This window comes from Sander vitreus, chromosome 18 (assembly GCF_031162955.1).
Source record: "Sander vitreus isolate 19-12246 chromosome 18, sanVit1, whole genome shotgun sequence".
NCBI classification, from domain to species: domain Eukaryota; kingdom Metazoa; phylum Chordata; class Actinopteri; order Perciformes; family Percidae; genus Sander; species Sander vitreus.
Genome location: NC_135872.1, coordinates 20,405,752 through 20,420,922, shown reverse-complemented (window position 1 = coordinate 20,420,922; position 15,171 = coordinate 20,405,752). Strand labels below are relative to the sequence as shown.

Sequence of the window (15,171 nt, the reverse complement as noted above, 5' to 3'; positions counted from 1 at the left end):
ATCCGATGAAAAATTTAATAAACCTACAAAACAGAATTCACCAGTCACTCACATGTCAAAGTCAATTTCCTATTCAGTGCCAGCGAATAGGAAATTGACTTTCTGGACAAAGTGAGAGCTCCCGAGGCGTATGACTGCAGCTCATTTGGATGTAAAACCTCGAACAAACATTATGTGAGTCCACAAAAGCAGTCTCCATTTCATTTTCAAAGCAGCTACATTTTTTTTTGTATTTTGATGCCCTCACCAATCCAAACATTTCGGTGTTTTTGTGCTCGTCTGTAGCATCTTTTCTCTAAAATATTTCACCTTGTGTTTATTCTATTTATTAATGGTGGATTTATCCTTTATATCAGCATGCTTGCACTCCTGCAGTTCTATAGTGACGTCATTGGTTCCTTTTATACTGTATGGCGTCTGTTTTCCCTCCTGGTAAAATGGGTATGTGATGTAATGAGAGATTCAATTGGTTATAATTCTATTGAAAATGGAAATGCAGGTAATAAAGAAAAACAATTATTTTTCTGTTTCCCAAACTGTCTGCCATGCTTTTTTTCCTCTTTTCCTCCTTTTTCCTCTTTCTTCCACCGCCCCCCCTTTTCCTTCTTTCATCCTCTCCTCCATCTTGCTCCTCTCTCTTATATCTTCTCGCAACCACAAGCACGATTGAGTGTCATCCATTTGTCAGCGTCACATGACAGACAGCAGACCCCACAAGTGAGTGCACATATGCCCCAACACACACACACACACACACACACACACACACACACACACACACACACACACACACACACACACACACACACACACACACACACACACACACAAATGCAGGCGCTGGGACCAGTTAGGAGCTGATGCCGATGAGTCAGGCTTAGAGAAATGCCACAGAGAGCTTAGCTAATGCACTTTATGGAGCTCCCTTTTTCTTTTCATTCTCTCTCTTTTTTTGGTCTTTATCGCTCCCTCTCTCTCTCTCTCTCTCTCTCTCTCTCTCTCTCTCTCTCTCTCTCTCCCGCGCTCTTTGTCCTAGAAGCCAAGCCAAAAGTCATAGCTCTTTACTGACAGAGAGGTCTTTCCAGTTATTTTTCACAGCGTGTCCCCTGTGTCCTAGCTGGGATCGCTTGATATCGTGCTCCCTCGGTCGTGCTACATGAGAGCCTCTTCCACTCATGCATTGTTGTACAGCTGGACCCGCTCAATGTGTGTGTGTGTGTGTGTGTGTGTGTGTCCCTGTGATCAAGTTGTTGGAGATACCTGATCCCTTTTATTGTTCATTTGACCCGCATCCCAGGAGGCATGAGGGTCAGGGTGGAGTACCCAGATACATTGTACAGGTGCTTAGTGTGTACATGAGAGAAAAGGAAGACAGAGGGAGAGAGAGAGAGAGAGAGAGAGAGAGAGAGAGAGAGAGAGAAAACTGAAGACATAGGAAGTGAAAGAGAAAATATTTTTTTGCGTCCCCTACACTTTCCAGCAAACACATTAAGGAGCTCTGTTTCTTTAAATCCTCTCTCAGGCATTTCAGCTGGTCATACTGGCTACACACACACACACACACACACACACACACACACACACACACACACACACACACACACACACACACACACACACACACACAGATGTATATGGTTAGCAGGCCGAAGCTGGTTTGAGTTAGCATGGAGCCAGTCAGTGTGTGAGAGACTTACCCCCTGCCTGCTACTGCCACTCTCCGCAGTCTCTTTCCTTCTTTCTGTCTCTCCATCTCTCTCTTTCTTTTACTACATATGTGTGACAGTCAGCCACTGCTCGCCGGGGTCGTAGTTTACCAACCAAGCTCCCAGTGTGCTGTGAAACACGCACGCACACACACGCACACACACACACACACACACACACACACACACACACACACACACACACACACACACACACACACACACACAGACGTACAAGGTTGATCTGCATGGCCTCTGTGTCTCCTGATTAGCCCCCTTCATGACAAACAAGCCATCAGAGCAGAGGGGAGCGGAGCACTGAAGAAGGAGGAGGAGCAGGAGGGACGGAGGGGAGATGTGAGGAGGAGGAGAGGAGCAGAGGTGTAAGAGGGAGGGGGCAAAGGGGGCGAGGTGAGAAGACTGGGACCCCTGGGGACCCCTAGATCACAGCCATGCTAATGAGGAGTTGCTTTGCCAGCAGCAGAAGTGTCAGCTAACCCCTGACAGGTGCACACATGCGTACTCCCAGGGCTTGTGACTGCGCGTGCACATGTGTACGCTGCGAGGGTGTGTGGGAGGGGCTGCAGGGGCAGGTCTGTGTCCCAGTGGCCTAGCCTGCGGGCGGCTTTGTTCTGTATGCAAATCTGTCGCTGTGGCGTTCTGTCGCCCTTGATGGAATGTTGGAGCAGTCACGGCAAACCTGAAGCCCAGGAACACTGCAGTGCGCAGACACGCACACACACACGCACGGACATACACACACACACACACACACACACACACACACACACACACACGTGACATCGACTGTAGCACATCCTCTGCTTCATCAGTCAACTGCTTGTTAACAAACCAGAACCTGCACTGTCTTCTGTGTCTGCAGTAAAGCAACATTATTCTACACACTCCCAACTTTGCCCCCTGGATGTAATGTTTTTCACTCTGCTTCCTGTAGAACTGTCCATGGCAAATGAATGCGCTACAGCAGAGAAGTTGGGGGGCTAGTGTTCACATGGTTCTTATTTTTAATTATGATTTTTTTTCTCTGAGCTTTGTGAGAGTTAATTTGGCATCAGTGAGCATTCATTACCATCCACTCACTGTTCACTGTCAGCCGAGAAGCTCCCGTTTGCTCATCTTGTCGAAGGCTGAGGCTGTGGATTTTTGTTATTCTTCTGTGGTCTTATTATAAGTCCCTCTGGATTAGAGCATACGATAAAGGCCCCAAAATGTAAGTGTAATGTAAATGGAGGGAGCTCATGCTTCGAAAATATAAATCAAACACAGGCTGGAGGGCAGCATATGTGAATTCCTAAATTAAACAGAAATCCACATGTCTGCACCATACGCCTGGTGTCTACTCTAACCCCGCCAAGCTCACACCAACTTTTCTACACTGGCCATATGCAAACAGTCAATACTGTGGCTCCCCTTCATTCACTGGCATTTTGTTTGTACTTTTAAGGCAAAATAATAGCTATAAAAGGCAATCTGGAAAGAATAAAATCTGATGTAAAGCTCAGATCTTAGTCTCTGAAGACTGGGTTAATTGGCCTGGTGGTTTAGTAAAAAAATCCAACCCAGGAGAGAAGGAGAGCATTATTACTGGCCCACCTCAGCTCCATGCATGTGCCAATGTTTTAATAACTTCCTCCAGGCCTCCTGGCCCTTAGCCCTTTGTTTTGTTGCACAGGACAAAGAGCTGCCCTCCTAAGCTGGTCTCAAGACTGCATTGTGCTTGTCTGTTTCAATGGAAAGTCTGCCTGGAGTGGACACCTGGGCGGAAACATTACTGCTAAGTCAAAGATTCAGACTGTTTCAAGGGAATGTCATCACGCTATAGCATTTACAAGCAGTTGTACTGCCAGCAAAATGACCAACCCTGAAATCTAGTTGATAATGCAGCACCATATTACAGAATCCTGCTGTGACTCCATTTCATTTAACCTTTCATCTCACGCCCATTCCCTGAACTGTGTGTGTGTGTGTGTGTGTGTGGGTGGGTGATAGTGCATGTGTGTCTGTGTGCATATGGCATGCCAGAGAAAATTGGTCGATTAGGTCCAGCATCAGTGACTGCGTGGAGAGGAAAATGTAACTATTCTAACTGGTAGTTGACCCTGGCGGTCAGCAGTGGAGGGGTCCCTGCCTGCATGTCAGGCAGACGACTGTAATTACCACAAAGTGAAGCACGACACGGCCCGTCGTGATTCTTTAATGAAGGCTTTTATTGGCTGGAGCACTGAGCAGCGACAGCGTTCACCCTCTCCCAGCATGTGTGTGTGTGAGAGGAAAGGAATGGAGTGAGGACATCTGCATCTTAATGCATCTATCTATCTAGCTATCTATCTATCTATCTATGTTCGATTTCATTATTTGCTCTTCCAGTCTCTTTTCTTTTCCTGTCTGCTCTGTGTTTCCCTCTCCTCCCCCCGCTTGCTTTCTTGTTTGGGAAGTTGATGAAATTTGTCTTTGGCCGTCATTAGGCAGCAGCCATCAGCTGCCACTCTATTAACTGCCACGCTTCCTTTAACAGCATATGGCACGGTTGTGTAAGATATGACGAGATGCAAATGCATTGCTGTATAGTTGTGGTGGGGGTGGAAGGTTGTGGGGGTGGTGGTATATGATTTGGGTAGTTTGTGTTGATGAGGCCATGTGTGCAGACCAAAATACAGAAAAGAAGTAAAAAACACAACTTGATCAATTGAGAGACATCTTTAAAACCCAGTCCCAATCTTACATCTTCATTTCATATTGATCCTCATGTGTTGATGAGATTACACAGCTCCCAAGTCTATAGACCCCTCTTGGTCCCCGGGGGCATGTAAATACCCCTATGTGTGTGTCGTTGTATGTGCGTGTGTGCCCAAGCACCCTCCACCTCTCTTCTTACCCCCTCCTCTTCTCCTCCTCCTCCTCTTCCCTTCCCTCTTTCGCTCTCTTCTCCCTGTCCAAGCTGTTAAGCTGTCCAGCTCTCCGCTGCCAAGCGGCCGTGTGAAGCCTAGCCAAACTAAACACGGGCAGGCAGCCTGCCACTCGCCCCACACACACACTTACACACACACACACACACACACACACACACACATGCACACACAAAAATACATCCACATACAGGTCCACGCACATGCACACGCTCGTACACACTCTTTAGTCGTAGGAGTCAGGTCATGTCTCACCCCACACAAACAGTAACACATGCACACGCTCGTACACACGCTTTAGTCGCAGGAGTCAGGTCATGTCCCACCCCACACAAACAGTAAGAGTGACGGCTACACCAGAGCTCCACTAATAGCAGAGAAAAACAGACAGAATCAGTAAATGAGGCCCTCATTAACTGTTTCTGACCCTGTGTCCCCTGGGGAAAGCCAATCCAATCACACCGCCAAATCAGCTTCCTGTACTAGACACTGATCCAACATCAGCTTTCGCTCATCTGTTCTGCACGGTACAAGTGTGTGTGTGTGTGTGTGTTTGTTTGTGTGTGTGTGTGTGTGTGTGTGTGTGTGTGTGTACCGATTTGCGCTGTGAGAGAGGCTGGAGACAGAGAAGAAAAGTGAAAAAGAGAATGTTGCTGCACATGTATTTGTGTCTGCATGTGTGTTTTACATTCCATGACAATGGGTGGCTTTGAGGCAGCCATCTTACTGGAAGGGCTCTTGATCACATAAGACTTTGGGCAAAAGTAACTTCTCTGTCTTAGTTTTCTCCCTCCGGGCTCCAAGCTTTGGGACCACCGTACCAACTCGACTCCGCTTGCGGTAGCCGCTGATGATAAAGTAGATGCAGATGCCTCACAAGCAAACACAGGACTGTGTTCAATGCTAGCCTGTGTTGAATTAGATGAAACCCAACTGAAGCTCTTTTTATAACTCATAAGCGGGCTGACACGGCCGTGCCATAGTGACTGATAGATTCATTTGGCTTTATTAAGTCATGCCATTTAAAGGGGCAATTTGTCAATGTGTGTGTGTGTGTGTGTGTGTGTTTACAGTCACACAAAATAACTTTACTGTAGTTGTTATTACACCAGTGGCGTAGAGCTTTATTTAATGTGGATGCTGTGTTAAGACCGGAGGGGCCTTTACTGTTTATACATCGTCTCCATCACCTCTCCTGTCTCTCCTTTTGTGTGTCTCTCTTCCTCTTTAATGCAACATCTCACCCTCCCTCCCTCCCTTCCTCCCTCCTCTCTCCCCCTCTCCCATATTTCCTTTTTTCCCCATTGGTGTGCTTTTCTCCCCATTGCTGCCTCCCCTGTCTCCATATGGAAATGACAGAGTAGACGAGATGGATCTGTATATTAGAGCCGAGCTGACATTAGAATTAGCATAATGTGTCGTGGCCTTAGGGCAGTACCTGCCATCTGCATTAGCCTGTAGACACACACGCACTCAAAATGTATTTCATACACACTGACACAGACAAAGCCCATGGAAGACCTTCATACATAGACACAAACAGAGAGTTAATATAACTGCTCTTTTAAGCACAATTCATTAACCAGATGTTCGCACAGGTTGCTAATACAAAAGTATTGTATTGATTCATTTAAGCATATTTTATTTGGATTTTACAAAATTCATGGTGGTTTTCTTTCTCTTGGCCCACAGACAAAGATGAGCCGTCTAGCTACATCTGCACTACCTGTAAGCAGACCTTTACCAGCGCCTGGTTCCTACTTCAGCATGCCCAGCACACTCACGGCATCCGCATCTACTTGGACCACCACCCAGTCAACTGCTCCCTCACTCCCCGCATGGCTCTGCCTCCACCCCCGTGCGATGCCCTGCCCCGCTCCCCTCTCCCTACTTTCCTCGGTGACACCAACAACCCATTCCACCTCCTCCGCATGGCTGCGCCCCTGCTCAGGGAACACCCCCCTCCCCCGGGGTACATGGAGACCCGGTTGCCTGCAACACCACCCTTTGTCAGCCCTCCACCACCCCCTAGAACCCCTCTAGAGCGGCTGGGCCCAGAGGAGATGGGGCTGCTGTCCCAGCACCCCAGTGCCTTTGAGAGGGTGATGCGGATGGCCCCCATGGACCCTCCTTCCATGGACTTCTCCCGTCGTCTGAGAGAACTGGCGGGCAACACGACCAATAACGGGGGGCCCACTCCTCCTCTCTCGCCCAACCGCGTGCCACCCATGCACCGCTTGCTGAGCCCCACGCTTTTCCAGCCTGGCCCCAAGCCCCCGGCATTTCTTACCTATCCCCCACAGCCACCCACTTCTCAGGGGGGACACGGTTCTTCCAGCCCTCCTGACAGCCAGGGTCAGAACCAGACCCCGGGGAAATCCAAATCCTGTGAGTTCTGTGGCAAGATTTTCAAGTTTCAGAGCAACCTGATCGTCCACAGACGCAGTCACACAGGGGAGAGGCCGTACAAGTGTCATCTATGTGACCACGCCTGTTCCCAGGCCAGCAAGCTTAAGAGGCACATGAAGACACATATGCACAACAAGTCTGGCTCCATGAGTGGCTCTCCCGAACAGGGACATAGAGAAGAGGGAGGAGAGGGTGAAGAAAAGAGCAGGGAGGGAAATCCAGGAGAGATGGGCATGGACAATGAGGAGGAGGAGGAAGAGGAGGAAGAAGAAGAAGAGGAGGAAGAGGAAGAAGAGGAAGAACTGAGGAATGGAAGTCGGCCAGATTCCAACTTAAGTGAGGACTCCCAGGAGTTCAGCCAGAATAGGGAGAATGGCCCGAGACAGTGTCCCGAGGAGAAACCCCTGGGCGGGGATAGAGTAAGTGACAGTGGCAGGGTGGGGATCATGCACCCGTACAACCATCTGGACAATCACCTTAGACTTAACCCTAACAAGAGAAGCCTCGAGAGACAGCCTAATGGAGATGGCGGAGAGAGGAGTGAAGAAAGAGAGAATGATAGAGAGCAGAACAGAGAGCGGGATCAGCAGGTGAACCAGAGGCCCGTGATGAACGGCAGGATCAGCGTATCCGAAGCAGACTCCTTCCCTGGGCTGTTCCAGCGTCGGCCCACCCCCATCACCAGCCCAAACCCCTCCAACAACAAGAGGATCAAGATAGAGAAGGAACAGCTGGAGCTTCCCCCGACCTTACCCCTTATCTCCCCGGAGAACGTCTACTCTCAGCTCCTGGCTGGCTACGCTGCTTCGCGTCACTTCATCCGAGAACCCTTCCTGGGATTCACAGACTCCCGTCAGTCGCCGTTCGCCACCTCCTCGGAGCACTCCTCCTCAGAGACGGGGAGCCTCCGCTTCTCCACCCCGCCTGGGGAGCTGATGGAAGCAGGAAGCGCGTCGGGCCGCAGCGGCAGCAGCACTCCTCACCTCCTGCGGGGACCCGGACCCGGCAGGCCCCCGAGCTCTAAGGATAGGAGGAATGACACCTGCGAGTACTGTGGCAAGGTGTTCAAGAACTGCAGCAACCTGACGGTGCACCGACGCAGCCACACGGGGGAACGGCCCTACAAGTGTGACCTGTGCAGCTACGCCTGCGCCCAGAGCTCCAAGCTGACGCGTCACATGAAGACCCACGGGCAATTTGGGAAGGAGGTGTACCGCTGCGACATCTGCCACATGCCCTTCAGCGTCTACAGCACGCTGGAGAAACACATGAAGAAATGGCATGGGGAACATTTGATGGCCAGTGAGGTCAAACTGGAGGAGGCAGACAGAGGTTAAGCCAGCAGCCGTTAGTTATACAGCCTACAAGCAAACACTCACACACACACACATAGACAAATGCAGACACACACACGTGTGCACACAAAATCCCTATAACCACTTCTTCAGCTATGAGGCTTGGCTGGATAATCTCTCTCTCTCTCTATAAAAAAAATAAATTGAGACTGATTGATGTTCATCTTTTTTTCTTGTCACAGAAACTGCCACCTGAGAATATAAACAAAGGGAAACTTTAATGAGAACTTGTCTGGAATGCACAACTTGGTGTTTCTTGGCAAACTGTCTGAGGATTTTATCAGTTAGGAATCCATGGAGCCTTTCTACTGTGCAATAATTTCTGTATTTATTGGATTTTTGTAATGATATTTGGCATGTGCAGGTACATCTTTGTGGGATTTCATATGGAGTTAGTTTTGAAATGTGCTAAAACGTTTTTCTTTTTTTCTAAAATGCGATAACTGGAAAGAAGTCACCCTAAATACAAATTTTCTTTTTCTTCTTCTCTCCTTTAAGGAAGCTTAATTATCATGTGTGAGTAAAATTGTGCAAAGCAGTTAGCTTTTTAAAGTTAAAATAATTGTTTTCTATATAAACGTGCAGCAGCGGACTACAATCCACTCCCTCATACAGGCCTAAAGCACTGAATGTCAGCCTGACAATAAAACATCATGCTGGATTTTAAAAATCCAATCTTATCTTAAAGACCTGATAAGTTACTACTCTAACTTAGTTACTACTTAGTCCCTACTTTAAATTTATTCAGGGAATTTGTCCTTTTAAATATTGGCGTGTGAATAATTTCAAAATGCAGTTACTGTATTGCTGTCCTTGCTTCAGTTAGGACATAAATAAAGGTTGCACTTAGTGGAGCCTTAACTGATACTCAGTACATTCCCGGTGTAAGATTAAAATACCATATTTAAATGAATATGTTGAATAAGTTAAGACTACTTGTGATTAATGTGAGAAGGAGAACAGTCCTGTTTATGGTTTTGTAAATATATTCTTCTTTTCTATATGTTAAAGTAGCCCCGACGGTACGTGAACGATGGCCTAAAACTAAACAATCAGAAGACCAGCTGCTTGCATCATCCAGTATATGCTACGTGTAACTCATTCATTATTGCTTTATTAGAACCACTTGATTATCTCCCCCACTCCCCCACCCCATGTGTGATTACTCAAAAGCCATTTGTTAACGCTCAAGCTACTTCAACAATTGTAACAGTCTTGGAATCATTCTCCATCTCCCTCTCGTGTCTGCCGTGGCATCTCTCTCTGACCCGGGTCGACTTCACCGTGTCCCCTTAGGGCCCACAAAATGGTTCCAAATGAAATTCATATCAATATGTGTTAGCGTGTGTGTGTGTGTGTGTGTGTGTGTGTGTGTGTGTGTGTGTGTGTGTGTGTCTTCTCTCTCTGCAGTGTGCTCTAAGCCTCTCTCCGACGGCGTCTTTTCACAGTTCACTAGCTCAGATTCATGCATTAGAGCGGCTTTTAAAAGGAAGCCTGTTCATTCGCCTCACAAAGTGATATGGGTTTAACTCTCAGTAACAGATTTTGAGACAGTGTGCATGTTCGTGACTTTTGGGGATTACGTTTATTTTTTTTTCTTCTCTTTTTTCTTTCTGCATCGTTCATCCTGAAATGAATCTGGTAGAGAAATAAAATAGGCTATATGAGTTATGATAATTTTGAGCACAGCTGCAATGGGACCTTGAGTAGGGGCTATTCCTATGGTACGAATGAAAGATTGGAACTGAGAAATGAAGACGTGTGTGAAAGAAATGGACGGAGAGACAGAGAGAGCAAGACCTTGACCAGGGAGAAGAGCCATTTAAATGAAATTGGAAGCATATGAAAAGCGTATATTTTTTTTTTGTACCCAAACGCACATCTACTGGCCACATCTTATAATGGAGCGCGAGAGGGAGGGAGACGGAAAAGCCACACGAAAGGAGATTGAGACTACATCTTTGGGTTTTTGTACTCCAATTCTCATCACAATGATCTTAAAAGTTTAACCTATTGTCAGGTTTTATCTGCGCCATTTTGTTTGGATAGAAAAAAAAGAAAAAGATTATGCTGTATCTTGTATGCAAATTCCTCTTTTTGTGATTTTATTTTTAGAAAGGAAATGATGTTGAAGCCGCAGCAGCTCTCCATAAGCTAGTTCAATACGTTTTAGGGAATTCACGGGAGAAGTGCGATTGGCTGAAGAGCTGCTTTTCGGCTCGCTTACACACGTTGATGCATGAGAGCAAAAATCAAGATCCTGTTGTATATGCACAGTGTATTCATTCCAGGAAAACTCAGTTCAGTTATAGGCTAAAACGAGGCACACAACTATGAAATATTTCACATCCACGCGATGAACGGTGGAACCTGGACAGAGATCCAAACACACATGGACATTCAGTCTTACAATATGTTTACAGTGTTGAAGTATGCCATGAATGAAATATGTGTAAGTGTTTAAAAATGATAAAAGTATTGTTTTTTTTTTTCCAACGTTCTTTCAAATGCCATAGCAGTTTTTGTATGATTATCCTGGTGGAGGGATTTTATCTTCATGAATATGTTTCTGTATGATTACTTGTTCACTGTATGGGAAGACAATTTTTTTTAAATGTAATATTGCAGAATCATGCCAGATTGTTATTTTTTTTCTAACAAGAGTGGTGCCATTATTGACTTTTGGTCTCTTCAATGTATTTTTTTTTTTATATTTAATTTTTTATTTTTTTTTAATGAATTTCCTGTTGTTGATTTGGTGAAGCTATCCTCCATGGATGTAAAAAAAAAAAAAAAGAGATGTTCCTAAAGGAAGAATCTTTGGCAGGGGAATGCAATGCTTTGTGCAGAAAGACTTTTCCAAATCAATTATCTGAGACATTCATGAACGTTATGTTTTGTTTTTGTTTTTATCCTCATGGTTGGTTGAAGGTCTTGTGACAGCACTTACAACTGTAATTTTAAATACATTTTCATATTTCACTTTTCACAACTTTCACTTACACTCTTTGTAAAAAAAAAAAAAAAAAAATTGTTTCCGTTCTTTTTGGGGGGAGTGCATCATTGTGAAAAAAAAGTGATTTCAGAACAGTACACATCTGCTGTTTTGAACATATATGTATTTTTGTAATGTGTTGAAAAATCAATACGAGAAAGCCAACACTTCAATAAATGTTGCAATTGCTCTATGATTGAAGCAACTCTTCATTCTGATTATTTCATCTTCCTTTTCCTCTACCGCCACGATTAATAACACACGTTGGAACAGCTTTATACATCATAGTTCTAGTGACAGCTACAATATCCTAATCCAAAACTTGGTTGACATTCTAGCCCATTTCTTGTGAAATACCTCATCTGTCTGAAATGTTTTATTAACTTCTGTAAGAGGCTGAGCCAAAATAACAGTGTTACTTTAGTCAGCATTCCTTGAAAAACTCTAATCCCACACAAGTGAATCATGCATTTAAACTCTATATCAACTAGGTTATAATACAAACCATCAGAAACTGCAGCTAATAATTTAGTACGACTCCCAATCTGATGTTGGCTTTAGGGTGTGGAACGTTGTTTAACTGCCAACTATCAGCCAACAGTGGCTGACCCACACAGGATTTAAACTTAAAAGGTTATGCCATTAATAGAAACTATCCAAAACATCACAAACCAAACTGAATCTAATGTATTTCCCTTCCTATTTATTTTGCATATATTGTGGAATGTATAGGTTTAAAGATTATTAAACAATACACATTTTTAACATCTAACATAGGCTATATACCGTACCTGAAGCAGACTAATGAACCAGAATTCTTCCAGAATTTGACCATTGACAGTGATACGCCTTATATGGTTGCACACTAAAACAAGGACTCGCCTCTAACCATTTTTGAGCATATTTGAAATAATTTGTGTTGACTCATTCACAAAAATAGAAAAGTGTTTATTCTGCATCCTTGCTTTGTTCTAAAAGAGAAGCCCTGCCTCTTAAAAAATACATTCCCATACAACTAAACCCCATTCTCAATTACGTTTCGAAATATTTTCTCCCGGATTACATTTCTTTCAACACATCCTTGGACCTGTGGAAGGTGCACGTTACGAAACGGTCGCAGTTTGTAACATGTAGCTAACGTTGTGACGTAAGTTAAGTAGCTTACGTAAGTTGACTCTTGGTTCCGCGCGGGACACGCTAACAGCGGTCTTCTGTTCTTCTTTGATTAGAAGCTATTTTGTGATAGTCAAAAAGCAAAGTAATGGGAACGTAGTGTAGCAGGAGGAGATTAGTGGTAACTACCTGGCACTCTATTCATCAATCACTGCCGCAGGGCACTCTATAAAAACGGATAGGAGTCCTCCTGACTCCCTCTTGCTCTTTGTTGACGGAGGTGCGCTGTAGGCCTACTGCCGGGTCGCTCACTCAGTGTTTGTCTCGCTGCTGCGGCACAGGTGAGGTAGCGGCTGTACTGTCTGCGCACTAATTTTACTGTTATCTGCTGCTGTTATATTTACTATTCACTGTATGCTCGTTGATGTCTTGTTCGCCCCCCCCCCCGCGCGCCTTTCAACGCGTGCCGATCACGGATCACACCGATAAGTTGCCCTCCTCTGGGTGCAGAAATGTTTGGCTGGACACGTGTTAATTAGCTGTTCTGTCACAGATAATTGCCGTGCTGCATGCACGCTATAAGCTCGCTCTTTCTGGAGAAGCAGTGGCAGCAAAAACTGCCCTGTCCTGTTAGTAGTGTCCTGAGGAGTGTCCCGGGACAGTCAGACACTGTCCTGTGACTCCCAGACAGTGTTTGACTGTCACAGGACAGTGTCCCGGGACACTCCTCAGGACACTAGGACAGGACAGTTTTTGCTGCCACTGCTGCTGTCTTTCTGGTCGACACAAAGGCTAATTGATCAGTAAGTAGGCCAAATGGTACAGGTTTTATTTATTGGGAACCGAGCACGAAAGTGGCACTGAAAGTGCGAGGAACCTATGTTGTAAGGATTATTATTCTGCTGCGCGATAAAATTTTTTGAGGGGGCTGAGGATGCTTAAACTCACCAAAATTGGCACAAATGTCAGACCTGGTGAAAATTGCAAAGTTCTGTAGTGATTGGGCTCGGACGGGGCCAGCAGGCTCCATAGCGCCCCCTAACGCATGCCATGGTTCTGATGAAAGGTAGGAACATTGTACTAATCTTGAGGAACATATATAATTTTTGTGCGTACATTTTCATTTTACGAGCACACGTTTTTAGGATTCGCGTAAATTCTCAAAATTTTGCAGCCAGCCATGTTTGATCTGATTTCGCATTTAAACTTGGGCATGGCATGGTGGCTCTATAGCACCGCCTAATTAGTTTTAGCCTTTGACTGCATTTTTGACACCCTCGATATACTCAAACTCACAAAATTTGGCGCACACATCAAAACCTGTGAGCATTGCGAGACTGTACGGCAATTTGGTTCATGAGTGTTAAGCAGGCTCCATAGCGCATAGTTGCTCCGATATTCACGAAATTTGCTACACACATTGCTCTCATCATTTCAGGCATATTTCCAATTTACTTTCATTAGCCCCGCCCAACCAGAAGTTGGCCATTTTGAACTGTATGCGTTTTTTACGCACATTCTGTCGAACTCCTCCTAGGGGGTTTATCAGATTTGTCTCGTTTTTTTCTTGATCTAATCCTGACTGATGCGAAGCAATTTGTAATAGCTCGAACGATGATGGTTTGTTTTTCATCCAGAGATGTTCACAAGTCATTTTTTGGAAGTCCAAGTCTTTTGCCACGAGTCCAAGTCAAGTCTCTGGCCATCTAATCTGTCCCTAACACTGTATTTTTAAATCTTATGAATTCAAAGCATGTCCTGTAGCTACCATCCATACAGTAGAGTATTAAAATCAGTTGTAGGATAACTATCTATTTAACACATCCCTCTAGCCCTCTGACCTGGTGAAATATTAACCTAAGTCTGTCACATCATATGGATACAACTATAAAGATACAATGTGCCTGTTCCCAGCATTAGCGCAACACTTTGCGATGGTTAGCTTGTTATCTGTGGCGATATATGCTAAATGTAACGTCTCTTTCACTCAAATATGTCTGGAAGTGGAAATCAAGAGAATAGTGGCAGCGCCACACCAGTTACAGAACAACATGCATCTCAGTGTCAGTCCAAATTATGTACAATAAGCAGTTTGAACTCACTGATGTAATGCCATTTATTTTCTAAGTGTTAGTATGCTCAGTGAAACTGAGTCCAGTGCGAGGGAGACCCGACTCAGAGGAGGAGAAATAGTAAATAGGACTACAGCAAGAGAAATATGTGCAGAATTAAGACAGTCAAGACGGCCCAGTGTTTGGTGGACCGGGTACACCTTGTTCACTTAATAGCCTACAAATCATCCACGGGATCAATTACGCATCACATGAGTTTGCCCACCCGACACTGCGTTTGTTCCTGGGGAGATGGATCTTGTGCGCCATGGATGTCTGAGCCTCACTGAGCAACTACTAACTATAAAGATACAATGTGCCTGTTTCCAGCATTAGCTTATAAGACTTTGCGATGGTTAGCTTGTTACCTGTGACAATATATGCTAAATGTAACGCAGTAATTGCATGAAAACATGTTGATGAGTCTTGAAGCTCGAGTCTGAAGTCTTTTGGGTCGAGTCGCAAGTCATGTCTGAAGTCAGCTGTTTGTACGACTCGAGTCCGAATCTCGGACTTGAGTCCCCATCTCTGTTTTGATCATAAGTCCATTGGTTT

General features: G+C 45.1%; 1 protein-coding gene across 5 annotated transcripts in view; it reads left to right on the top strand.

Annotated features, from left to right (window-relative positions):
• The window catches only part of bcl11bb (BCL11 transcription factor B b), a 31,516-nt gene extending 19,923 nt beyond the window's left edge, over nucleotides 1-11,593 (top strand). For all 5 annotated transcript variants that reach the window (XM_078275469.1, XM_078275470.1, XM_078275468.1 and 2 more), the window contains one exon: nucleotides 6,326-11,593. In XM_078275469.1, coding sequence (XP_078131595.1) covers nucleotides 6,326-8,379 — 2,054 coding nt within the window. In that variant the 3' untranslated portion in view covers nucleotides 8,380-11,593. The remainder of the gene's footprint in view (nucleotides 1-6,325) is intronic.
• The last annotated feature ends 3,578 nt before the right edge of the window (nucleotides 11,594-15,171 follow it).